We start from the raw sequence: 24,950 nt of genomic DNA on the forward strand, positions 1-24,950 counted from the left end.
CATGAAATTTACTTCCTGCGGTCAGCTCGGGCATAGCAATTCCCTTCATTGCCTTTTGCCTCAGTTGCAATATGGAAATCATGTAGTCACAGGCCACAACTTCCCTCTCTCACTTCCCGGCAAACTTCAGAGCCCAGCTGTGTGCTCAGCAGATTTGGGAGTCTTCTTATCATACTTTCCCTGTGATGTCTCCAACAGAGGGGGAACCTCCTCCTCCCTTATCCATTCCCTCTCCCAATAAAAGGGAGGAGAAGAGAGCCAGACACTCAGTGAGGCCAAAAGACACTTGGAACTGTTGAAGCTACTCCTCAAATCTACCTCCTCCCAGACAGCACCATGAAGGTCTCCAGAGCTGTTCTGACCTTGGTTCTCATTACTGCAGTCCTCTGCTGTCAAGTCTATGCAGCTGGTAAGTGCCTTCAGTCCTTCATTCCCTCCTATCCAATGATGTCTGGGATTGATTCTCTCATTTCTGTGTTACCATCAATATGAAAGGTGGGAGAGAATTTAGACTCCTATGGGCCTCATTTTACAGAACGGGAAACTGAAGACCAACAAAAGAAAGGACTTGTCTAAGGTTACATTATAGCTAAGTGATGGTAGAGTTGTGGTAGAACCCAGGCCTCCTATTGGCCTTTCTATACCTCAATAATTTCTTTCTTTTTCCTTTTTTTGTGGGGCAATGATGGTTAAGTGACTTCTCCAGGGTCACACAGTTAGTATGTGTCAAGTGTCTGAGGCCAGATTTGAACACAGGTCCTCCTGAATCCAGAGCCAGTGCTGTATACAGTCCTCAATACTTTCAATGTCTTTCCCAAGAATAGATTCCTTGCTATAGCTATCTCAGCAACACCTAGAATAATTGGTGACCCATTTATGGAAATCTTCCTCATTTGTTATAACCACATTTTCTGTAGGTGAACAGAATAGTTCCTTTGCCATAGTTTCCTTGAATGCCCAGAATTTTAACTTACCAATGAGTTTGAAATTGTATTGGTTAAAGTGCTGGTCTTCTCTGCTCCAATGGATAATGCCCATGGAGGACAGAAAGGTCACAGTGACATCTCCTCACCTAGCACCTGTTTGCCTGTAGATGCTAAAGGACAGATAACAGGTTTGCTAAGGCCCAGTGTTTAATTCATCGTGAATACTTTTAATGATTAATTCTTCCTAATTACATTTTAGAAACTGATTGGTCTGGAATGGGATGCTATTCATATGATTTCCCCCCATTTCTTTAGTGATAAAACAGAGGGAAAGGCTTTAAGTGGCTTATCCTGTCTTAGTCTGGCACACCCAGTAGTTCTGGGACAGGAAAGGGGGCTGGAAATTGCAGATGAAGGTGTTGATTCTCCTTCCCTTGCCTTCTTTTCCCTTCCCTTTCTTGAAATACTCATTTTAAAAAATCCAGAAACATCCTAAACTGGTATCTCTTGGCCTCCTCTCAGATGCTCCTGACCATCCAACAACATGCTGTTTCAACTTCACCAGTAGGAAGATCCCTTCAAAGCTGGTGGTGAGCTATGAGACCACCAGCAGTCGATGTGCCTATGAAGCTGTGATGTAAGTTAACCAGACATTGCCCCCTTGTCCCCTGTACTACAGTACTGGCCATTCACTATGGGCATAGGGGGCTGGAGAAATGCAAACCAGATTTCACAGATGAACTTAGAGAAATGATAGTAGGACAGGTTCAGAACTTTTTGCGTAAAAATATGGGACCAGATGATATCTAAAGTCCCTTGCAGATTCTACCCTACTAAATGAGGAGCAAAGGAGCGATCCAACTGAACTCACATGTAGGAAAACAGAAAAGACTAGATGGGTCCTTGGGCCTGGCTTTCTGTTAAACAGGGCAGAGTTAGGGTATGTCACTCATATCCCAACCCATAGTCAACCTAGAAATGGAACCTGATAATGGGGAAGCATTCAGATGTAGCTGCTGGAGAGAGGGCCCTATCCAGAAAGTCCAGTGGAAAATCGGCCCTCTCTACCTGGACTTTTAGTTACCAAACTCTCCTAGACAGGAAGGAGCAACAGATGGCTCTTGAGTGTATTTTCCATTGGTTTTTCTTTTCTAATCCCAATTTCTAGAATCCCAGTTTCTTGAATTCTAGGTCAGTTTTAGGGAGAAGGACAGGATTAGGGCAGGATGACTCCTTCTTTTTGGAGGAATACACAAAGCCACTCACCAAAAGTACTTTCTTCCACAGAATGATCACAAAACAAGGCCTTCGCATCTGTGCTAACCCAAAGGAGCATTGGGTTCAACATATTAAGAATCAATTGGACAAGAAGAAAGCCAAGACCCAGAGTCCATGAAGGCACCTGCTACTTCCTCTTACCTCTGTTTGCTTGGAGATCCAAGCAGGATAGAAGAATTATTTATTTTCCTTCCATCTCCAACAACATCTCTCTGTGACATTTTACTGTAATTTAAATATGTTTTATCTTATTTAAATTATTAGTGTTTAACAAGAATTTGTGCCTTAATCATCATTGTCATCATTAGTTTTTGTAACCTATTCTTGGGTCAGAACTTCACCTCAATGCCTTAACTTTATGATCTGTAAAATAGATGAGACTCCATTCTGCTTCACAAAGGTTTCTTTGTGAGAATTGTATTGAAAATTCATATGAAAGTTATTGGAGCGTTCTGCAGAGAAGTCATACCCTGAACCCAAGGTATTGACAATGAAAGTTATTATGGAAGACAAATACTATACTACAAATATTGAATTTCCATAGACAAATATATTTTTGTTTATAAAATCTTTCAGCTGTGTTTTCTTGTGCATATATGGGAAAAATGCAGTTCCCAGGGTAAGAGGGTGTTAAGGTGGGGGTTGGATGGGGTGGAAGACTCTGGAGGGAGGCAAGAAGGTTATGGCTGTTATCCTTCCTGGTTTACCTGAAAAAATCTTCGTTGTAGTGTAGACCAACAAATTGACTTGCTTGTAAGAAGTCATTTCCTATATAAAATCCAAAGCTGCCTCCCTATACCTTCCATTCATTTATGTTCTTGACTCCCTTAACCCCAGGTCTAATTTTTTAAAAATTCTAACCCTTCATGTTTAAAAAGACAACTCTTATGGCCCCTCACTCTAAGCCCAAGTCATCCCTGATCATGGATCAATATCTCCACTTTCTGCAACTGGTTCTTAGAAGGAGCACCTCCCACCCTCTCCTGTTCTCAGTATGCCCTAGGTTAGCTCTAACTTGTTAATATCCTTTCTTTATGTGTGGAAACTTGCTAAAAATTTCCACCTTGCTCCCCAATGGATAAGGGTTCTGAAGGCTTAGCAGAATGATACCTGGGAATTTTGGCACCCCAGCCAAAACCAGGGATGAAAGTAAATGAGTAAAGACTGATATTTCTGGGCAACTCTGAGGAAAAGGTGAGGAACAATGGGGAGAGAGGTTCAAACGGACAGTCTCCTCCTGTTATTATACACATGATTTTGTCACCTCCTCAGCAGCTGTCTCCTCTAGATCTATGCACCTTCAGAGTCCCTGCCCTTTGGGATGTTAATTCACTTAGCTGAGACCCTGTAGCTAAACTGACCTGCTTGGTAAGAGAGTAACTGCATACCCAGAAAGCCCCCTTCTATCTAAGCACCCACACACTGAACTCATCCTCACATCCCATATAACCATTCATCAAGGCCATTTTCTTGACAAATGCCCTGAAGTCAAATTTATCATCACAAAAATTATCCATCTAGGATGAGGATGCAGATTGGTTAGAGGTAGGAAGGTTTGGGCACTGACGTGTGTGTGTGTGTGTGTGTGTGTGTGTGTGTGTGTGTGTGTGTGTGTGTGTAATATTGTCAACAGTGAGACAAGGGAGATGTCAATCCTCTTGGAATAAGATAGAACCACCAGGGAGTTAGTCCTCAAGATTTGGATGGCAAGATTACTTTTTTCTTTATAGAAGAATTACATTCCAGTCAAATGTCCCATCCCTCCACTTCTTAGTGATACCTATGAAGTCATGGTTACAGTATTATATTAGGATCTCTTATTCACGTTCTCTAATCACTCTTTGGAACATCTCCATCTGCTGCTCCCATCTGCCTCAAAGCTGTGATTCCAAATGTCTCGTGGTCATGGTACCACCAGGTCATGATTTCTCCTCCTTACAGGCCTGCATTCTGACATCCCCCACTCCCACTGCCCTCAGCCCCTGGATATAGTACTGATAGATTGATACACTAGGCAGTTGAGGTCTCTGTTGAGATCTGGAGGGCTCCCAAGAGACCACGATGGCCTAGACTCATACCCCAGTTGTTAGTGCATCTCCACCTGCTCTTACATTCCCCATCACAGTGATTCTGAACCTTTGTCTACCAAAGTGCAAACCTCACTCTTTAACTCTTGTTTCTGCTCCCTCCTTGCCATCTATTTCAAGCCTATTCTCAATGTCTCTCTCCAGGTCCCCTGTCCCCACAACTGTGGCCTATGGAACTCCTACTCTGTAATAAATAAACTTCTTTCTATGTTAGATATTTTTCTCTCATGTTCCTTTTACTTTTTTTTAGCGGAGAAACCCATTTATCCAAATCATAGCAAAACAGAAATCAAAGAAAGTATACATAGGAGAAAATATACCAGATAATACATAGTGAAAGATCTCTCCCAGTGGGATCAAGATATTTAGCTCATCTGGGAGAAAGGGGACTAGATATCTCTCAAGGGGAAGTTCCCTGAAATATTTAGTTTAGCAAGCTGGAGATAGGGCCATGACGAAGACTGCCAGATCCTCTCAGGTCAAGTTCTTCACAGAGTCTTCCTTCAGCAACCTCAGGTTGTGTTGGCATCTTCCATTATCTTTCTTGAAAATGGAGGCTAGGATGGTGGAGAGGAAGCAGCAAGCTGCCTGAGCTCTCCTTCTGTTCCCTCAAAAAGAACATTAAATCAAGCCTCTGGATGGATTCTGAAACTACAGAACCTGCAAAGAGACAGGGAGACACAGTCTTCCAACCAGAGAGAATTTAGAAGACTTCAGGAAAAGTTCGGTCTGACTCGGGCAAAAGGGAGGCCCAGCGCAGGGCAGCAGCCCAGCACCGAGGGGGTCGGGGCAAGTCAGCAGGAGCTGCGGGGCACAGCCAAACAACTGAGGCCCCTGGAACCTGGCTCAAAAATCTGGTGGCCAAGAAGGACAGTGGAAAATCCAATCTGCACCGGCAGGGAGGCCCACGAACGGTCAGGTGGGATTGCGCACCGGGGTCGGGCAACTGGCTGAGCTCACGCAGACAGGAAGTGCAGGGGGGCAAACTGCACACCCTATAAAGGCCTCAGAGTAAAAAGCTGGTCTCACAGCACCTATACCCCTGCACAAGAACCCAAAAACAGGGACCCTGGTGCCCCCAGAGCAGACCTCAACTCAACTTAAAAAATAAATAAATAAGCTGCAATAATGAGTGAGAAGCAAAAAAGGGACCTCTCCATTGAGAGCTTCTGTATCAATAGGGAAGAAGCCAACTCGAACTCAGATGAGGACAATACCCTCAAATTGCCTATGTGTGAAGCCTCACGAGGGAAGGTGAATTGGTCTCAAGAACAAAAAGCCTTCCTGGAAGAGCTCAAAAAGGAAATTAAAAATCAATTGAGAGAGGTAGAAGAAAAAATGGGGAGAGAAATGAAAGCAAAACAAGAAAACTATGAAAAAAGAATCAGCAGCTTGGAAAAGGAAGCACAAAGATTGACTGCAGAAAACAATTCCTTAAAAAATTTATCTGGCCAAATGGAGAAAAAAAAAGTGCATAATTTCACTGAAGAAAACAATGCCTTAAAAAATTCAGTTGGCCAAATGGAAAAAAAGGTGCATAATCTCATTGAAGAAAACACTGCCTTAAAAAATTCACTTGGCAAAATGGAAAAAAAGGTGCATAATCTTACTGAAGAAAACAATGCCTTAAAAATTAAAATTGGACACTTGGAAGATAAGGAATCCATGAGACACCAGGCATCAGTCAAGCAGAATCAAAAGAGTGAAAAAATAGAAGAAAATGTGAAATACCTCATTGGAAAGACAACTGATCTGGAAAACAGATCCAGGAGAGACAATTTGAGAATCATTGGACTGCCTGAAAGCCATGACCAGAAAAAGAATCTAGACACCATATTCCAGGAAATTATTAAGGAGAACTGCCTTGATATCATAGAATCAGAGGATAAAATCATCATTGAAAGAATCCACTGATCACCTCCTGAAAGAGACCCCAAAAGGAAAACTCCAAGGGATATTGTAGCCAAATTCCAGAATTATCAGGTGAAGGAGAAAATATTCCAAGCAGCCAGAAAGAAGCAATTTAAATATCAATAACAAAAAGCAATTTAAATATCAATAACAAAAGCAAGGGAGAAAAGGGTAAAGGAAAGAGAGGGGGGTGATAAAAAGGGAGAGCATATTGGGGGAGGCAGGGGTAAGAAGTAAAACATCTGTGAGGAGGAATAGGGTGAAAGAAGGGGGCAAAAAGTACAAAGGGAGTAAATGGAATAGAGGGGAATAGACAGTCAGTAATAATAACTGTGAATGTGAATGGGATGAACTCTGCTATAAAATGGAAGCGAATTGCAGAGTGGATTAAAAACCAGAATCCTACAATATGCTGTTTACAAGAAACACATTTGAAGCAGAGAGATACAGACAGAGTAAAGGTAAAAGGCTGGAGCACAATATATTATGCTTCAGCTAAAGTAAAAAAAGCAGGGGTAGCAATCCTTATCTCAGACAAAGTGCAGGCAAAAATAGATCTCATTAAAAGAGATAAGGAAGGAAATTACATCTTGCTTAAAGGTACTATAGATAATGAAGTAATATCAATATTAAATATGTATGCGCCAAGTGGTATAGCATCCAAGTTCTTAGAGGAGAAGTTAAATGAGTTACAAGAGGAATTAAACAGTAATACTATACTAGTGAGGGATCTGAATCTCCCCCTCTCAGAATTAGATAAATCTAGCCAAAAAATAAATAAGAAAGAAGTGAAAGAGGTGAATAGATTACTAGAAAAGTTAGACATGATAGATGTCTGGAGAAAATTGAATGGGGATAGAAAGGAATATAGATTTTTCTCAGCAGTACATGGCACATTTTCAAAAATTGACCATGTATTAGGGCACAAAACATCATAGTTAAATATAGAAAGGCAGAAATAGTAAATGCATCCTTTTCAGATCATGACACAATAAAAATTACATGTAAGAAAGAGCCAGGGAAAAGTAGAATGAAAATCAATTGGAAACTAAATAATTTCATTCTAAAGAATGAATGGGTCATACAACAAATCATAGAAACAATCAATAACTAAATCCAAGAGAATGACAATAATGAGACAACATACCCAAATGTATGGGATGCAGCCAAAGCAGTGCTTAGGGGAAAATTTATAGCTCTAAATGCTTACATGAATAAAAAAGAGAAAGAGGAGATTAATGAATTGGGCATGCAACTTAAAAAGCTAGAAAAAGAACAAATTAGAAATCCCCAATTAGATACTAAATTAGAGATCCTGAAAATCAAAGGAGAAATTAATAGGATTGAAAGCAAAAAAACCATAGAATTAATCAATAAAACTAAGAGCTGGTTTTATGAAAAAAACAATAAAATAGATAAAATATTGGTTAATTTGATTAAAAAAAAGAAAGAAGAAAAACAAATTACCAGTATCAAAAATGAAAAAAGATGATGTTACCACCAATGAAGTTGAAATTAAATCAATAATTAGGAATTATTTTGCCCAACTGTATGCCAATAAATTTGACAATCTAAATGAAATGGATGAATATTTACAAAAATACAAACTTCTCAGGTTAACTGAAGAGGAAATAAAATCCTTAAATAAACCCATATTAGAAAAAGAAATTGAACAAGCCATTAATAAACACCCTAAGAAAAAATCCCCAGGGCCAGATAGGTTTACGGGAGAATTTTATAAAACATTTAAAGAACAATTAATTCCAATATTATACAAATTATTTGGAAAAATAGGTGAGGGAGTTCTACCAAATTTGTTTTATGATACAAATATGGTGGTAATACCAAAACCAGGCAAAGCAAAAACAGAGAAAGAAAATTATAGACCAATTTCCCTAATGAATATTGATGCTAAAATCTTAAATAAGATATTAGCAAGGAGATTACAGCAAGTGATCACCAGGATAATACACTATGACCAGGTGGGATTTATACCAGGAATGCAGGGCTGGTTCAACATTAGGAAAACTATTAACATAATCAACCAGATCAATAAGAAAACCAACCAAAATCATATGATTATCTCAATAGATGCAGAGAAAGCTCTTGACAAAATACAACACCCATTCCTAATAAAAACACTGGAGAGTTTAGGAATAGGTGGAGCTTTCCTTAAAATAATAAGCAGTATCTACCTAAAGCCATCAGCAAGTATTATATGCAATGGAGATAAATTAGAGGCCTTCCCAATAAGATCAGGGGTGAAACAGGGATGTCCATTATCACCCCTATTATTTAATATTGTACTAGAAATGTTAGCTTTAGCAATCAGAGAAGAGAAAGGAATTAAAGGAATTAGAATAGGCAAGGAGGAAACAAAACTATCACTCTTTGCAGATGATATGATGGTATACTTAAGGAATCCTAGAGAATCAACTCAAAAATTGAAACAATCAACAACTTTAGCAAAGTAGCAGGATATAAAATAAATCTACATAAATCATCAGCATTTCTACACATGACCAACAAAGTCCAGCAGCAAGAGATAGAAAGAGAAATTCCATTTAAAGTAACAGTAGATAATATAAAATACTTGGGAGTCTACTTACCAAGGCAAAAACAGGAACTCTATGAACACAATTACCAAACACTATTCACACAAAGCAAATCAGATCTAAATAATTGGAAAGATATCAATAGCTCATGGATAGGCAGAGCTAATATAGTAAAAATGACAATTCTACCTAAATTAATTTACTTATTCAGTGCCATACCAATCAGAATACCTAAAAATTATTTTATAGAGCTAGAAAAAATAATAACAAAATTCATCTGGAAAAACAAAAAGTCAAGAATATCAAGGGAAATATTGAAAAAAATGCACAGGAAGGTGGGTTAGTGGTACCAAATCTGGAGCTTTACTATAAAGTGGCAGTCATCAAAAGTATCTGGTACTGGCTAAGAAATAGAGTGGAGGATCAATGGAATAGGCGGGGCACAGGAGACACAGTAGTAAAAGACACTAGTAATGTAGTGTTTGATGAACCCAAAGACTCCAGCTTCTGGGATAGGATCTCAGGTTTTGAAAAAAACTCCTGGGAAAACTGAAAGATAGTATGGCAGAAATTAGGCATAGACCAACATCTTACACCCTCTACTAAAATAAGGTTAAAATGGATGCATGATTTAGACATGAGGTGATACCATAGGTAAATTAGGAGAGGAAGGAATAGTCTACCTTTCAGATCTTTGGAAAGGAAAACAGTTTATGACCAAACAAAAGATAGAGAATATTATGCAATACAAATGGATGATTTTGATTACACTAAATTAAAAAGTTTCTGTACATACAGAAGCAATGCATCCAAAATTAGAATGGAGGCAGAAAGCTGGGAAACAATTTTTATGGCCAGTAGTTCTGATAAAGGCTTCATTTCTACAATATATAGGTAACTAAATCAAATTTAGAAGAATCCAAGTCATTCCCCAAGTGAGAAATGGTCAAAGAATATGAACAGGCAGTTTTCTGATGAAGAAATCAAAGCTATCTATTCCCATATGAAAAAATACTCTAAATCACTATTGATTAGAGAAATGCATATTAAAACAACTCTGAGGTACCACCTGACACCTATCAGATTGGCTAAAATGACAAAAAAGGAAAATAATAAATGTTGGGGAAGCTGTGGAAAAATTGAAACACTAATGGATTTTTGGTGGAGCTGTGAACTGATCCAACCATTATGGAGAGCAATTTGGAATTATGCCCAAAGGGCTATAAAGCTTTCTATTTTGAGGTTTTTCCTCATTGCTCTGATTTTTCTTATAACATGACTAATGCATAAATATGTTTAATGTTATATACATACATACACACACACATATGTGAGATTTAAAATTGGATATTAGATAACTGTGAGATTTAAAATTGGATATTAGATCATAAATCTCCCCTACTTAACCTTTCCCTTAATTTATCTCCCAAACTAGTAAATGGAAGAAGCTTTTGGTTTTCTAGATAGACCTTTTATTTATTGTTATGGTAGTCACAAGGTGATGTTGATTAGAAGGATAGGAAAGTAGAAACACAATACAAATCATCTTAAGTCTAAGCTTAGTCTATATTCCTTATAAAAACTCACCAAACCGAAAAGGCCACCTTTGGAGAGAGACCGTCTGTGCTGCGCTGTCAGGAGTCCCACCAAGCAGGCAAAAGCCCCCACTTCCGTTCTCTCCACCCCGGAAGTCAAGTGCCCCACAGGCAGTCTGACATGCGCAGCAGGCGGACTGTTTGTCTCTTCCCCAAAAGGGTGGTCCTTGAAAAACTGGCGTCTTTCAGTTATCCTAACCGACTGTTAAAAACTTTCATATTTTACCACACATATAAAACCTATATCAGATTACCTGCTGTCTAGGGGACAGGGGAGGCAGGGGAGGGAGAAAAATCTGAAATTGGAAAGCTTGTATAAACAAATGTTGAGAACTATCTACATGTAACTGGAAAAAAATAAAATACTTTCATCAGAAAAAAAAAGAAAAAAAGAAATAACAAGCAGAATGATTTCAGAAAGGTCTGGAAAACCTTGCATGAACTAATGTATAGTGAAGTGAGTAGAACCCAGAGAATGTTGTGCACAGAGACAGCAATATTGTTTGATGAAGAACTGTGAATGACTTGACTATTCTCAACAATACAATGATCCAAGACAATCCCAAAGAACTATTGCTGAAACATACTATCACTGCCAAAGAAAGAACTAATATTGAAGAAACACAGATGATTTTTTCATGTGCTACTTTTTACTTTCTTTCATCGTTTTCTTTTATTCAAGTTTTCTTGTAGAAAATGAATAATATGATAATGTTTTACATAATGGTATATGTATAACCCCATATTTGATTGCTTATTGCCTCAGCGAGGGTGAAGAGGATGTATATTCAGAGGAAGGGATGACTTGTACAGGGATTAGAGGGGCACAATCTGGAAACAATGGTAATATTGATTTGACTGGAGTATATTGATATTGATTTGAAGGAGGGATAAAAATTGCAACACTAAACTATAAATAAAAATGTTTATTACTTAAAAAAAAGAAAAGACACCTCCCTCCATTCCTTTGAAGAGGTGGGAGGTCCATGGGTGTGCATATATTGTCAGGTTTTTTTGCTGTATGGATCAGTTTTGATTTTTTTCTCTTCCTCTTTTTTTTTTCCTTTAAAAAGGATCTTCATTATGTTATATTTCTCTGTCTGAAGGGGTTGTGAGAAGGATATGGGGAGAAATTTGGGTGATGTAAAAACAAAAGACAAATAAAAATATTTTTTAAAAACAAAGACAAAATTTCTCTGAGGCCCCTCTGACAGAGATTCTGTGACTTTAGGATTCTAAAGCAGACTGAAAATGGAGAAAGTCATGTGGCAAACCAGGTCATTTTGAAGTAGATTGGCTAGGAGTCAAGATGGTAGGTTTTGAAGGAGACAAAGATGAGCATTGGGCGCAGGATATTGGAACATTCTCATCTTTTTCCTAGTTGGTTTGCCCTGAAATGAAGAATTTTCTTTCCTCACCTAAGCAAGGAAAGATAACAAACATGAAATTCTTGCATCCTTTGGGTCCTACTATCCCCTCTAACCCCCATCTTATCTCCCTCCCACCCTGGGAATTATAGCCTCCCCATATATACACAAGAAATTATAGTTGTCCCATTTTATAAACAAAAATATATTGTCTATAGAAATTCAGTAATCATACTTCAGCATTGTTTCCCATAAGATTCATTGTTACCTTGGGTTCAGAGAGTGACTTCTCTCCAGACAGTTCAAATACCTTTTACATGGATTTTCACAGCAATTTTTTGAGGTAGGTAGGAGAAGAATGAAATGTTACCCATTTTACACATAAAGAGGCTAAAGCATAGAGAGGAAGTGATTGACCCAAAGGTAAGTTTCCAGAAAACTATAGCAAAGACACAAAATCTTTATGAACAAAAAGCAAAATATTAAAAAAGAACAAAATATATTCAGATTATAATAAAGTATCTCAAAGAATAACTGTGATAGGTGGGCAGGAAATAAATTATTCTCCAACCATTTTGGAATCATGATAAGCAGGGGGATGAGGAAGGGTCAGTAGCCTACCTGGCCTCTGGGTCTTGGCTTTCTGGTTGTCTAATTGGTTCATAATATGTTGGACCCACTGTTCCTTTGGCTTAGGACAGATGTTGAGGCCTCGTTTTGTGATAAAGCTGTAGAGGAAAGAATACTTAGGGAGTGACTTTGTAGAATCAGCCCAGGAGGATGAAGCTTCGTTCCCTCTGTACCTTGACCCTCCTAGAACTGGGATTACAAAAGGCAGCACAATGGGAATTGCTAACAAGAACATCCTATCTGCTTAAGTGTATCCTGGGATGTGCTATTCAGATACAAATATGAGCAGACTAAGGAAGAATTGTAGGTATTGACTGAAGATTCAAGTAGAGGGGACCCATCATTTTCCTCACTTTGTACCCCCTTCCTCCCACAGATACCTGTTTTCCCCTTCCCAGTCATTGAGTTCCAGCTATGGATTAATTGGGGGTTGGGTTGCAGGTTGTGGGAAACATAACTCATCTCAAGTCAGGGACAAAAAACAACATTGAAACTTTTCTCCTTTCTTGGATTTGAAGTTAATTGCATCCCTCCTTGGGCCTTATATGGAAGGGTATAATGAAAATGTAGGGGGAGGGAGGGACATTTAACGTAACTCTCTCCCTGCCTTCCCACCCCCATTCTATAGAGGAAGTCATTGAGGCCCAGAGAATGGAAATTCCTTGCCCAGAGCTACTCAGTGATGTGGTAAAAAGTTTTAACAGTCAGTTAGATAATGGAGAGATGCCAGTTTTTCTTAGGACCACCCTTTTGGGGAGGAGACCAACAGCATGAGCTACACACACCAGTCTGCCTGCGATGCATGCCAGATTGCCTGCTAAGCACACGACTTCCGGGGTGCGAGCTTAAAAGGCAAGGAGAGAACGGAAGTGGGGCCTTTTTTCCTGCTCCGCTTGTCTCCTGGCTGCGCTGCACAGACAGACGCGGACTGGAGTTTGACTCGGCCCGGCTCTCGGTTAACAGCATGCGCTTGACTCGGTCTCTCGCCCCAAAGGTGGCCTTCCTCTTTTGGTGAACTTTATACAGAATATAGACTAAGCCTAAACTTAAGACAATTTGTATTGTATTTCTACTTTCCTATCTTTCTAATCAACATCACCTTGTGACTACCATACAATAAAAGCTCTATCTAGAAAACCTCCATAGTTCATACCACCAAGGATTTTATTTTTTTGCTATTATCATTGTTATAATATGGGGGAAATTGTCACATATGGAGAGAGTCGTCAAGATGGCTCTTTCTACCAGAGATGATCCAAGTTTAGAATCAGATCAGCAGAAACTGCTCCCCCTGCAGGAAACTATAGAACATACCAAAAAAGGAGCACCAATTCAAGACAGAAAATATAGCCCCTTTAAACCAAGTGACTTGAGTGCATGGAAATCAATCATCCCTAGTTTTGAGAAAAATCCAAACACTGTAATTTCACAGTTAAGTACTATATTTAATATATATCATCCCACTTGGGCTGATGTTACTTGCCTTATGGAAACTTTACTGTCCCCAACTGAGATTACAGATATTATCTCAGCAGGAAATGCCCTTGTTGTGAAGGGAAACGCCGATGTGGAATGGCCTCTAAAGGATCCAGAGTGGAATTATAATAATGATAGGGATTTCCAAAGATTAAAAGATGCTAAAGAAACACTTCTGAAGGGAATGGAATCTTGCTCTAGAAAACTGGAAAACTGGCAGAAATTTTTAAGCCTACCTCAGGAGGCTAATGAAAGACCAAACAGATTTTATGATAGACTTTGTGAGGCCTCTAGACAGTACACCAGATTGGATCTAGTAGATTTAAGAGATTCCTATATCGTTCTCAACACATTTGTTTATAATTCACTGCCAGAAATATGCAGATGCTTTCTGAAACAATGTCTAGACTGGAGAACTCTCACAGTAGATAGGATTAAGGAACTTGCAAATTATGTCTTTGACTCATGTGAGGAAGGTCCAGATCACCCTAAACAGAGCATTCTGGCACCGGCGATTCCTAGTCAGCCATGTGAACACTGGAACAAGGACACTAAGGTGTGTTGTTACTGTTGTAAGGAGGGGCATGAATTGAGAGAATGTAGGACTTGGGGAAGAAATTCTAATTCTAATTACAGGCAAAATCAAAATAGAAATAGATCTTTTTGGAGGAATACAGTAAGGCAGTACCAGAATAATGGTAACCAAGGTCCCTCTCAGAGGAGGACACAGGAATGACGGTGTCTTGGGGAGGAATGGAACATAGATAATGAAAGCCATATATTCCCAGATCTGAATTTTTTGAATACACTTGTTCCAGTCCATTCACCTCCCCAGAGTAATGAACCACATAGAAGCTTCTTCCATTTACTACTCTGGGAGATAAATTAAGGGAAAGGTTAAGTAGGGTAGATTTATGATCTAATATCCAATTTTAATCTCACAGTGACAAAGTCAGATGTAGGCACTCAGGGTGTCAGGTAAGAACAAAGGTGACTAGCCTTGCTGAAAGAGCAGTTAGATGGGTGTCAGCAGACATGGCTTCTAAAACCAGTTGGCTGTGCGACCTTTGGGGAAAACACTTCATCTGTCTGGGCTTTCAATTCATCCCTTGTCAAGTGATCTGGCTAGGCTAGATGTTCATTTACTGTGATAATCCCTCCTGCTCTGGCATTTTATACTTCTAGCATAATTTCAAATGTATGGATTAATTAATGCAAGAGGAACTGATACACACATTGTTCATGGAGCTTGTTCTTTTCATCAGAAGTAGCAATACCTCAATTAGGAAAGTAGTTTTCATGTTTGACCACAAAAATGCCTGAAGGTCTGACCTTGTCATATTCCCGCCTCCTCTAGGTCAAATGAGACTTCTTCCTCTCCTGGTCCTTAGTGAATGACTATTGTAGAACAGCTAGATGAGGGGCAAAAATTCGATTAACTTACATAATAGCTTTATTCTCACATGGGCTGCTGGTGCTCTTATAGGTTACCACCAAATTTGGAGGGATATTTCTGCTGGTGAAATGTAGGCAGCAAATGGTTGGGATGCCAGGACCATCTGAAAGAAGCCCAAGAACAATGGTTTAAGATGCTTTAGCATTTTTTCTCCTAAGCATGAGTATTTCAAGAGAGAGAAGGGAAAGGAAGGGAAGGTATAAGGACAACACTTCATCATTCTCAATTCCAAGCAGTGTTGTCTGTTCTCATACCTGCCAGAACAAGACTGAGCATGCTCTAGATGAGGGCACCTGTGCACGAACTGTGGCCCACCATAAAGTGCTCAAGCCCTTTTCCTTAATTATCTCACAAATAATATTGAGAAGCCTTGTTACCATGCTTTCCCATGTACACCTGCTGCGTTTCTAATATGCAATTAGGAAGCAGCAGTCATTAAAAGGATCCAAAATGAGTTGAATTTTGGGAATTCAGTAACTTAGCTCCAGTACAAACAGGTGCCAGATTTGGAAATGCCATTATGAGCTTCTTATTCCTATGCATGGGATTTGTGCTGATGTCTATAGGACTGAACTTTTACTGATGCAATGTCAAATTCACTGTCAGCTTAAATTTCTAGGCCCTCAAACAAAATATGGTGGAGGGCTTGGATTCCTATCCAGATTTAGAAACATCTTTGCTACACATCAAAAGAATTCTCCTCAAGTATGTCACTGATCATTGTAGGGTTTGCTGGGGGGGCAGCTAAGTTGAGGACCTTTAATTAAGACATTAACAGCATAGGGAAACAGAAAGCTCACTGGACTGCATATAAGGAGACCTGGGTTAAGTTAGCCCCAGGTCTACCATTAACTAACTGTATGTAAACTTGGACATGTTACTATTTCTTTCTGGATCTCAATTTCCCCTTCTTTAAAAGATGAAGTCCCTTCCATCTCCGACATTTGAAGACAACACAGAAATCAAAGAGTATTTCCTCTGCATCTCTGGGTGGGAGTGAAAGAAGTAGGATCACTTACAGGGTGATACATTGACTTGACAGCAGAGGGCAGCAATGATGACAACCAAGAACAGAACAGCTCCAGAAATTTTCATGGTGCTAGCAGGGAGAGGGCAGACTTGAGAACTGCATTCAGTAGCTTCCAAGTTTCTTGCTGCTAAATATGTAGCTCTCTTCTCCCTTTAATTGGGAGAAGGCTGAAGGGAGAGGAGGATACACAACAGTCGGGAGATGTCATAGAAAAAGAATGACAAGGAGATTTAAGTTAGCAGAGCAGACAGCTGGGCTTCGAGGAATTTTCCAGGAACTAAGAGAAGGAAGCAATGGCCTGTGACTCTGCATGACTTCTAGGCTAGTCCTGGGATAATAAGATCATGAAGGAAATGGCCATGCCTTGTCAAAATTGACCTCATAAATGAGCTCTCTGACATCTATTCTTTTTTTCTCTCAGTAGAGACATTTTTTATGTTGATTTGTATTTTTATTTTTAATTTATGGAATAAAAAACCATTTCCATAACAGCACAATAAAAAGATACAATTGCAAATCTACTAGGCACAAATTGCAATTGCTTTCAAATATACAGCAAAATTATCATGTAAATTTATTTTCCCCCCTCCCTTCCTCTTTCCTCCCCTTCCCCTCCTCCCATAGAGATGGCTACCATCAGACACACATAGGTATGTGTATGTATGTATGTATGTGCATGCATATTTACACAGATGTATGTGTGTGCATGTATATGTACACTGCATATATGTATGTAAATAGATATGTAAATGGATATATGAAAATATTTTATCCATGCTTCTATGTATCAGTTCTTTCTCTGAATGCACATAGCATCTTTCTTCATGTGTCCTTTATAGTTAATTTGGATATTTATAATATTTAAATTAACTTATTCACTCAGTCATTCTCAAAACAACATTGCTGTTACTGTATACAACGTTCTCTTGGTTCTACTCATTTGACTCTTCATTATTTCATGCAAGTCTTTCCAGGTTTTTCTAAAATCATTGACCTCCTAACTTCTTATGGCACAACAGTATTCTATCACAATCATCTACCACATCTATCCCTAAAAGTCCCAGCTTTCTTCGTAATTAGAGATCTTTCCCAGAAAAGGAAGGAAGCAGGGAAACTGAGTTGAGAAAGGGGTGAATGATTCTGTTAAAATCTTTCCCCTTTTTCCAGGTTTGGAAAAGGAACAGGCAGATGTTAAAGACAGAGATGAAGGAAGCAGATTTTCTCCCAGTCAGACCCTGGACCCTGGTAATACAGTTCATAGTTGTGCCAGATCTCCAGGTTAATGAAGGGGAATGAGTCAGTGGAAATATGATGCCCTTTCCTTCCCTAGACTGGCTCCCTGTAGGGAGAGCTGAAAGGATGGACAATAGGAAAATGTGGCTGGGAGACACATTCTAGAATGGCAGTTTAGACTTCATTCAGGAGGTTAAACTTTATTCACTCGGTACTAGGGAGCAGCTGAGGATTTTTTAAGTGGAAGACTAGCATGTTCTAAATGGCAGAGTTGTTTCAGCTGAGTCTGTCTCTATGCTGCCCTACTTTCTCAGCCTGGTCTTATACTACTCCCCTTCAGAACTTGGTCTCATAATTTCATAATGATGATTTTCCATCCTCAGTCTCATCCTGTCTTGTATCTCTGTGCCTTTTTGCTCAGGAAACAATGTGATATAGTATAAAGAACATCAAACTTTAATTAATCTTCCTTCAAATACAAGCGACCTCTGCCACTTACTAGAGTCTTCTTGTTGTTATTGTTCAGGTGCTTCTAGTTCTGTCCAATTCTTCCTGACCTCATTTGGGGTTTTCTTGGCAAAGATACTGGAGTGGTTCGCTATTTCCTTCTCTAGGTCATGTTACAGATGAGGAAACTGAGGCAAACAAGTTGAAGTGACTTGTCCAGGGTTCCACAGCTAGTAAATATCGGAGGCCAGATTTGAACTCACAAAGATGAGTCCTACTGATTTCAGGCCCAGCCTAGCTGCTTCACCTAGCTGCCCTGACCTTGGGAAAAATCACTTACCTTCACTATGTGTCAGTTTCCTCCTTGCTGAAATGAGGATGGACTGAGCTCTAAGGACACTTCCAGCTTTGACATTGTTTAATTTTATGACTTAGGGATTTTGTATTTATGTAATGTGCAGTGCCCCTCAATCTTCCCAAGGGTAGTTTCTAAGCTGTGTTCAATGGGACATATCTGTGCACCACCCAAAATGACTTCATCATCATTCACAAAAGCAGCATGTAATACTGGCTGATTACCCACGGAAATATCTTCAGGCTTGGATCCTCTCCCCACAGGCTAATGAAGATTCCTCCCTTTCTTCTTCCTACCTGGACTCCTTGGGGAAAATGCTCGACTGTACTGCAGCTAGGTTGTAGAAGTAGAACTACATCAACTATCCTCAGTAATTCCATCTAAGGAACAGGGATTTCCTTTGTTCATAAGAGAGTTGTATTGGTGGCACCATTATACTTTCAAACAGGTACCATGTCATCTTTGTTATGGTAGAAAGAGGAGCCTATTTAAATTTGCAGGGACCTGGGTTCAAATCCTGGATCTCCTACTTCCTAGAAGCAGGCCATTCACTTGCCCTCGACAGGACTTAGTTTTATTTTCTAAAAACTAAGGATGTTGGAGTAGGTGATCATCAAGGCCCTTCAGCTCTAGATCACATGAATAGGGCATAGGAAGTATCAACAGGTACATGGTCTACTGCTCAGGATGCATAACCTTATCCAGCAGTTATTTAGCTTCTTAAAAGCACCCCAGTTTTTCTTCTTTTCACAAAATTAGGTCAAAGGATCATAGATACTAGACAGGAACCTTCCAAGTCATCAAGTCCACCCTCTCATATTACAGATAAGGAAACCAAGGTACAGGGCAGTTAAGTGACTTGCTCAGGATCACATATATGTAGAAAATATATGAGAAAATATTTCCACTCAAGTTGTCTCTCCTCCAATTCCAGTGACCTCTCCACTATTTTCATACTTATAGAAAAGATGCTTCTGAGGCTAGGGAAAAAGCATTGTGCTGAAACAGGAACCATTATTTAGTAAATATTTGTGGATTTCATCCAAAACCTTATATCACAAAGCAGCTTAGCTAAGGAGACCTGAATCCCAATCCCATTTCTGTTCCTAATTTTCTGTATGACCTTGGGCAAGTCAGTCACCTCTCAGATCCTCAGTTTGCTCCTCTGCAAAAAATAAATTATTAGCAGATCAAAGGCTACAGATGCTTCTGAGTGGCTAATGTATGTCCCTCCAAATTATTAAGAACCACTTCCCACAGTCATCCTCCCATGAAGAAGAAAATGGGAGAGAAGAAAGAGAAAAGCTGCCCAGTCTGCTGGAGAAAGGCCAGGAAGGCTGCCAAACTTGCAAGTCATGAGGTTTCATTCTAAGTACTTGCAGGAAGGTTTCTAGCCTCCAGATTCAAAAGTGACAGGGAAGGAGAAAGAATGCAAAACAAATTCATTCTCTGACCAAATTCTCTGAAGTCTCCATTGAAGTAAGATGGTCCTCTGGCTCAAATGTCCCAGGGGCCCTTTGTCAGTCAAATGCTACTTTGTATTTCATGATTCTCAATGGATCATAGTACTCATTTGTATAAATCTTTAACATTCCCAAGAGCTTTACATGCGCTATCCCATTTGATTCTCATGACTGAGAGACAAATACTATTATTATCACCCTCATTTTACAGATGAAGAAATCTGAAAGGAGAGCACTGAGAGATCTGAGGAATCTTTAATTATTCGTCCCTCTTACCCCTTTCTACCTATACTTGGGTGGTGTGTAGCACAAAGAGTGCTGAGCTTGGAATGAAGAACACTTGGAGTGGATGCTGCCTGTCACTTGTTGCTTGTGTGACTGAGGAAGTCAATCCACCTTGCTGAAGCTGAGGTCCCTCATCAGTAAACCTCACAAGCTTGTAGTCATTGGGAGGACCCAATGAGACAATTCATGCAAAGATTTAGGGAACCTTAAGGAGTTATACAAATATGAGAGGCATGAAACTCAAGTGGCATTTAGCTGAAAAGGGGTCTATGGGAGATCTGAATGAGAGGACCACCTCATTTTAGTGGAGACTTCAGACATGTATTTGGTCTTGCTCTTGCAATCCATCTCTTTTGAGTTTCAATTTTGGTTAACATTTACTTAACTCCTTCCTTCCTTCCTTCCTTCTTTCCTTCCTTCCTTCCTTCCTTCCTTCCTTCCTTCCTTCCTTCCTTCCTTCCTTCCTTCCTTCCTTCCTTCCTTCCTTCCTTCCTTCCTTCCTTCCTTCCTTTCTTTCTTTCTTTCTTCCTTCCTTCCTTTCCTTTCCTTTTTTTTTGGTAGGGCAATGAGGGTTATGTGACTTGCCCAGGGTCACACAACTAGTAATTGTCAAGTGTCTGAGTTCAGCTTTTAAATCAGGTCCTCCTGAATCCAGGGTTGGTGTTTTATCAACTGTACCACCTAGCTGCTCCCTATTTGCTTAATTTCTAAGGTCATTTGGTTCTAACCTCTCTGGCATCCCACAGTTCAATTCAATAAAAGGTTATTGAGACTTCTCTGTGAAAGGCATTATTCTAGGTTCTGTGGGCCTGTCATTAAGGTATTTCAGTCATGTGTGATTCTTTGGGACTTCATCTGGGTTTTTCTTGACAAAGATGCTGGAGTGGGTTGCCCCTTCCATCTCCAGCTCATTTTAGAGATGAGGAAACTAAGGAAAACTGGGTGAAGTAACTTGCCCAGGGTCACCCAGCTAGTAAGTTGTCAAGTGTCTTAGGCTGGATTTGATCTCAGGGCCTCCTGAATTTGGGGGCAATGCCATATCCACTGCATCACCTAGCTACCGCCTAAGTCCCATTTGTTTTCTGTGCATCTTCTTAACTTTCCCTTGGAGGGAACCATAATGAGGAAGAAAAGGGCACCCCCTTTCCATTGACTCATTCCCCTTCATTAACCTGGAAATCTAGAAAAATAGGAGCCACATTACCAGGGCCCAGATTCTCACTGGGAAAAAGCCTGTTTCTCTCATCTCTGCCCTTAAAATCTTTCTGCTCCTTCTCCAGAATGGAAAAAAAGAAGAGGAGAAAGCCTCTTGGTTGTCACTATTCATTCCTTCTCCAACTTAGGTTGCATCCTTCCTTTTCTGCGTAAGATTTCTTCCTTTCCTTTTTAAAAAATTTCAGAGAAAGGCAGGCCCATGATGCTTACTTCCTGCGGTCAGCTTTGGCGTGGATATTCCCCTCATTGTCTTTAGCCTCAGTTGCAATGTGGAAATCATGTAGTCACAGGCCACAACTTCCCTCTCTCACTTCCTGGCAAACTAAAGAGCCCAGCTGTGTGCTCAGCAGATTTGGGAGTCTTCTTATCATACTTTCCCTGTGATGTCTCCAACAGAGGGGGAGGTAGGAAGGTTTTGACACTGATGTGTGTTTGTGTGTGCATGTGTGTGTGTGTGTGTGTGCATGTGTGCATGTGTGTGTGTGCATGTGTGTGTGTGTGTGCATGTGTGCATGTAATATTGTCAACAGTGAGACAAGGGGGAAGCCTACCCTCTTGGGATAAGATGGAACCACCAGGGAGTTAGTAATCAAGATTTGGGTGGCAAGATTACTTTTTTCTTTAAAGGAGAATTACATTCCAGTCACATATCCCATCCCTCCACTTCTTAGTGATACCTATGAAGTCATGGTTACTATATTATATTAGGATCTCTTATTCATGTTCTTTATTCACTCATTGCAACATCTCCATCTGCTGCTCCCATCTGCCACAAAGCTGTGATTCCAGATGTCTCGTGGTCATGGTACCACCAGGTCATGATTTCTCCTCCTTGCAGGCCTGCATTCTGACATCCCCCACTCCCACTGCCCTCAGCCCCTGGATATAGTACTGATGGATTGATACACTAGGCTGTTGAGGTCTCTGCTGAGATCTGGAGGGCCCGCAAGAGACCATGATGGCCTAGACTCATACCCCAGTTGTTAGTGCATCTCCACCTGCTCTTACATTCCCCATCACAGTGATTCTGAACCTTTGTCTACCAAAGTGCAAGCCTCACTCTTTAAGGCTTGTTGTCTGCTCCCTCCTTGCCATCCATTTTAAGCCTGTTCTCAATGTCTCACTCAAGGTCTCCTGTCCTTACAACTATGGCCTATGGAACTCCTGCTCTGTAATAAATTAATTTCTTTCCATTGTAGATATTTTTCTCTCATGTTCCTTTCACTTTTTTTTTTAGCAGAGAAACCAATTTATCCAAATCATAGCAAAACAGGAATCAAAGAAAGTATACATAGGAGAAAATATACCAGATAATACATAGCGAAAGGTCTCTCCCACTGGGAGCAAGATACTTAGCTCATCTAGGAGAAAGCGTCCTGGATATCACTCAAGGGGAAGTTCCCTGAAGTCTTTAGTTTAGCAAGCTGGGGATAGGGCCATGATGAAGACTGCCAGATCCTCTCAGGTCAATTTCTTCCCAGGGTCTTCCTTCAGCAACAGGAAGTGGTATTGGCATCTTCCATTATCATTCTTGAAAATGGAGGCTAGAAGCTCTCAAAATAACTGCAGAACTGGAAGAGACTTTAAAGCAAGTCCAAAGCCTTGAGGAGAATGGCACTTCTTTCTCCCACTCTAACCAACTCTGGTCCACCCCTCACATGAGCACAAGGCATTGATCTCCACCAATAAAGAGAGAGTCCTATACCAATGGCCTTTGGGACTATGCTTACATCCCAAAGGCTATTTTAGAGAAATGAGTCCAGAAAGTCTAGTAGAGTATGAATTAGTTGAGACAAGCAACAATTATAATATAGTTTCATTATATGACAACAATGGTCAAGTTTGTATGCTTCTATGGATACTAGACTAACTCAGAAATTCTGATCTTTATTACTCCTTTCACTTTCTAACCTGACCTGACTCCTCCCAGATGATTCACTGCTATTTGTACCTCTGCTCAGACCACCTTGACCCATTGTGGGTCCTGCTGGGAGAATTACTGTAGACTTGCCAATTAACACTTCCAGACTATCCCCTAACCACTTGTCATTGTTGTTTCTCAGCTGCTTCAGTTGTGTCTGATTCTTCATGACCCCATTTGGGGTTTTCTTGGTAGAGATAGTGGAGTGGTTTGCCATTTCCTTCTCCAGCTCATTTTACAGATGAGTAACTCAGGCAAACAGGGTTGAGTAACCTGCCCAGGGTCACACAACTAGCAAGTGTCTGAAGTCTTATTTTAATTCAGGAAAGAGTCTTCCTGACTCTAGGCCCGGGACTCTATCCCCTGAAATACCTAGCTGCCCCTAATCACTAACACTTTCCAATTTCTCCTCCATTGAGGTTCACCCCATCTAAATTTCTCACCTAATTCGGATCCACTTGGTTATTATCAAATGATCCCTCCTCTAACCCAGGCATTTCCCTGCCTTTCTCCAAGAATTTAATGCCTAGTTCATAATCACCTCCTCCATCCCCCATGACAATGGTCCTGAACCTCTCCCTGGGGCCCCCACTTTCTGCCAAGGGTGTTTTCTCCTCTCTTGTCTCATTGTTAACACCCACATCCCACCCCATTATAATTTCCTCCTTCCCACTTTGCTTCCATCCTCCAGAGGTCACCTAGTGCCATTGAGAAGTGAGGGTACCACACAGGGATGTACATGAGCCAGCTCACACAGGCTCCCAAGAGAACTGATGGTTAAATTTTCAGTAAGTATTTGCACCCTGGCAAATGCTACAAATAAGGACTTAACTTATTGTTTTGATGATTGTTTGGACTTAAGGAAATGAAGGAGAAATTGTTAGCAATGAAGATGAAACTTAAAAGTGGGTCATGCCCTTGCAGAGAACAACACACAACCTTAGTGTTGGTATGCCCAAGATGATGTCTGCTGACTTCATCCCCTTTCCTGTATCCAGCCTTTGGGAGATCACCAAACTATGGTACACTGTCTTCTGTATTCCTCTAACCACACCTGTACCACTTCTTTTCCTTAATGAATAAATGAGTGAATGGAAAGACAACAACAACCCACCATTCTAGGCACTGGCAAGAAAAATACAAAGCTGAGATAATGCTTGCCTTCCTGAAGCTTACATTCCAATAGAAATTCAAGGGAAATGTGGACCAGGACTAGAAAATGTCTTCCAAACAATCAGAAGGATGGTAAGCGGGGCCATGGGGAGGTGGATTGTTATGCCTTCTCAAGAAGCAATGGTGATATTGATTTGACTGAGGATCCTAGGTCAACAAGGGAAAGGGGATAAGGGGCCTATGAGGATCCTAGGTCAACAAGGGAAAGGGGATAAGGGGCCTATGAGGTATGTGGCTGCAGAGTATATGGAGAGAGGATGGATTCGATGGATGACAAATGGGATGTTAGGACAAGTCTGTTGTAGGGCTGCTTAGCCATCAGGGGCTTTATGAGGATAAATTCTCTCTCTCTAACCAATAAGGACAACTTAGCTGGAAGAGTGGAAGTTTTAATATTGAATAGATTTAATTCTCCTGGGCATGGACTTGGGAGGGAATCTTGTCTGAAAGGGCATCTTCTGGGTAAAAGGCAAGATAATGTCTCCATGTGAGTACAGATTCTGAAAGGAACTTTTTTCCTTTTCCTCTTCTATGATTGTTCCCCACC

General features: G+C 40.3%; 2 protein-coding genes across 2 annotated transcripts; one reads left to right on the forward strand and one right to left on the reverse strand.

Moving 5' to 3' along the window:
• Positions 1-336: 336 nt before the first annotated feature.
• LOC122752727 (C-C motif chemokine 3-like 1) lies at positions 337-2,322 on the forward strand. Its single transcript, XM_043999615.1, has 3 exons — positions 337-409; positions 1,449-1,563; positions 2,214-2,322. Exons 1-3 carry the CDS (start codon positions 337-339, stop codon positions 2,320-2,322), a joined length of 297 nt encoding a protein of 98 aa, XP_043855550.1.
• Positions 2,323-12,278: 9,956 nt separating this feature from the next.
• Positions 12,279-16,376, reverse strand: LOC122755273 (C-C motif chemokine 3-like 1). Its single transcript, XM_044003593.1, has 3 exons — positions 16,301-16,376; positions 15,270-15,384; positions 12,279-12,447 (listed from the first exon to the last, which is right to left on the reverse strand). The coding sequence occupies exons 1-3, from the start codon at positions 16,374-16,376 to the stop codon at positions 12,279-12,281; spliced, it is 360 nt and encodes a 119-aa protein (XP_043859528.1).
• Between the last annotated feature and the right edge of the window lie 8,574 nt (positions 16,377-24,950).

This window comes from Dromiciops gliroides, chromosome 4 (genome assembly GCF_019393635.1).
Source record: "Dromiciops gliroides isolate mDroGli1 chromosome 4, mDroGli1.pri, whole genome shotgun sequence".
Classification (NCBI taxonomy): Eukaryota; Metazoa; Chordata; class Mammalia; order Microbiotheria; family Microbiotheriidae; genus Dromiciops; species Dromiciops gliroides.

Excerpts from the sequence above, each read along its gene's own strand:
- LOC122752727 (XM_043999615.1), top strand. The coding sequence starts at position 337 with ATGAAGGTCTCCAGAGCTGTTCTGACCTTGGTTCTCATTACTGCAGTC. Across the intron at positions 410-1,448 it reads CTGTCAAGTCTATGCAGCTG|ATGCTCCTGACCATCCAACA; the intron begins GTAAGTGCCTTC and ends GCCTCCTCTCAG. Across the intron at positions 1,564-2,213 it reads TGTGCCTATGAAGCTGTGAT|AATGATCACAAAACAAGGCC; the intron begins GTAAGTTAACCA and ends TTTCTTCCACAG.
- LOC122755273 (XM_044003593.1), bottom strand. The coding sequence starts at position 16,376 with ATGAAAATTTCTGGAGCTGTTCTGTTCTTGGTTGTCATCATTGCTGCC. Across the intron at positions 15,385-16,300 it reads TCAAGTCAATGTATCACCCT|ATGGTCCTGGCATCCCAACC; the intron begins GTAAGTGATCCT and ends GGCTTCTTTCAG. Across the intron at positions 12,448-15,269 it reads TGTGAGAATAAAGCTATTAT|CTTTATCACAAAACGAGGCC; the intron begins GTAAGTTAATCG and ends TTTCCTCTACAG.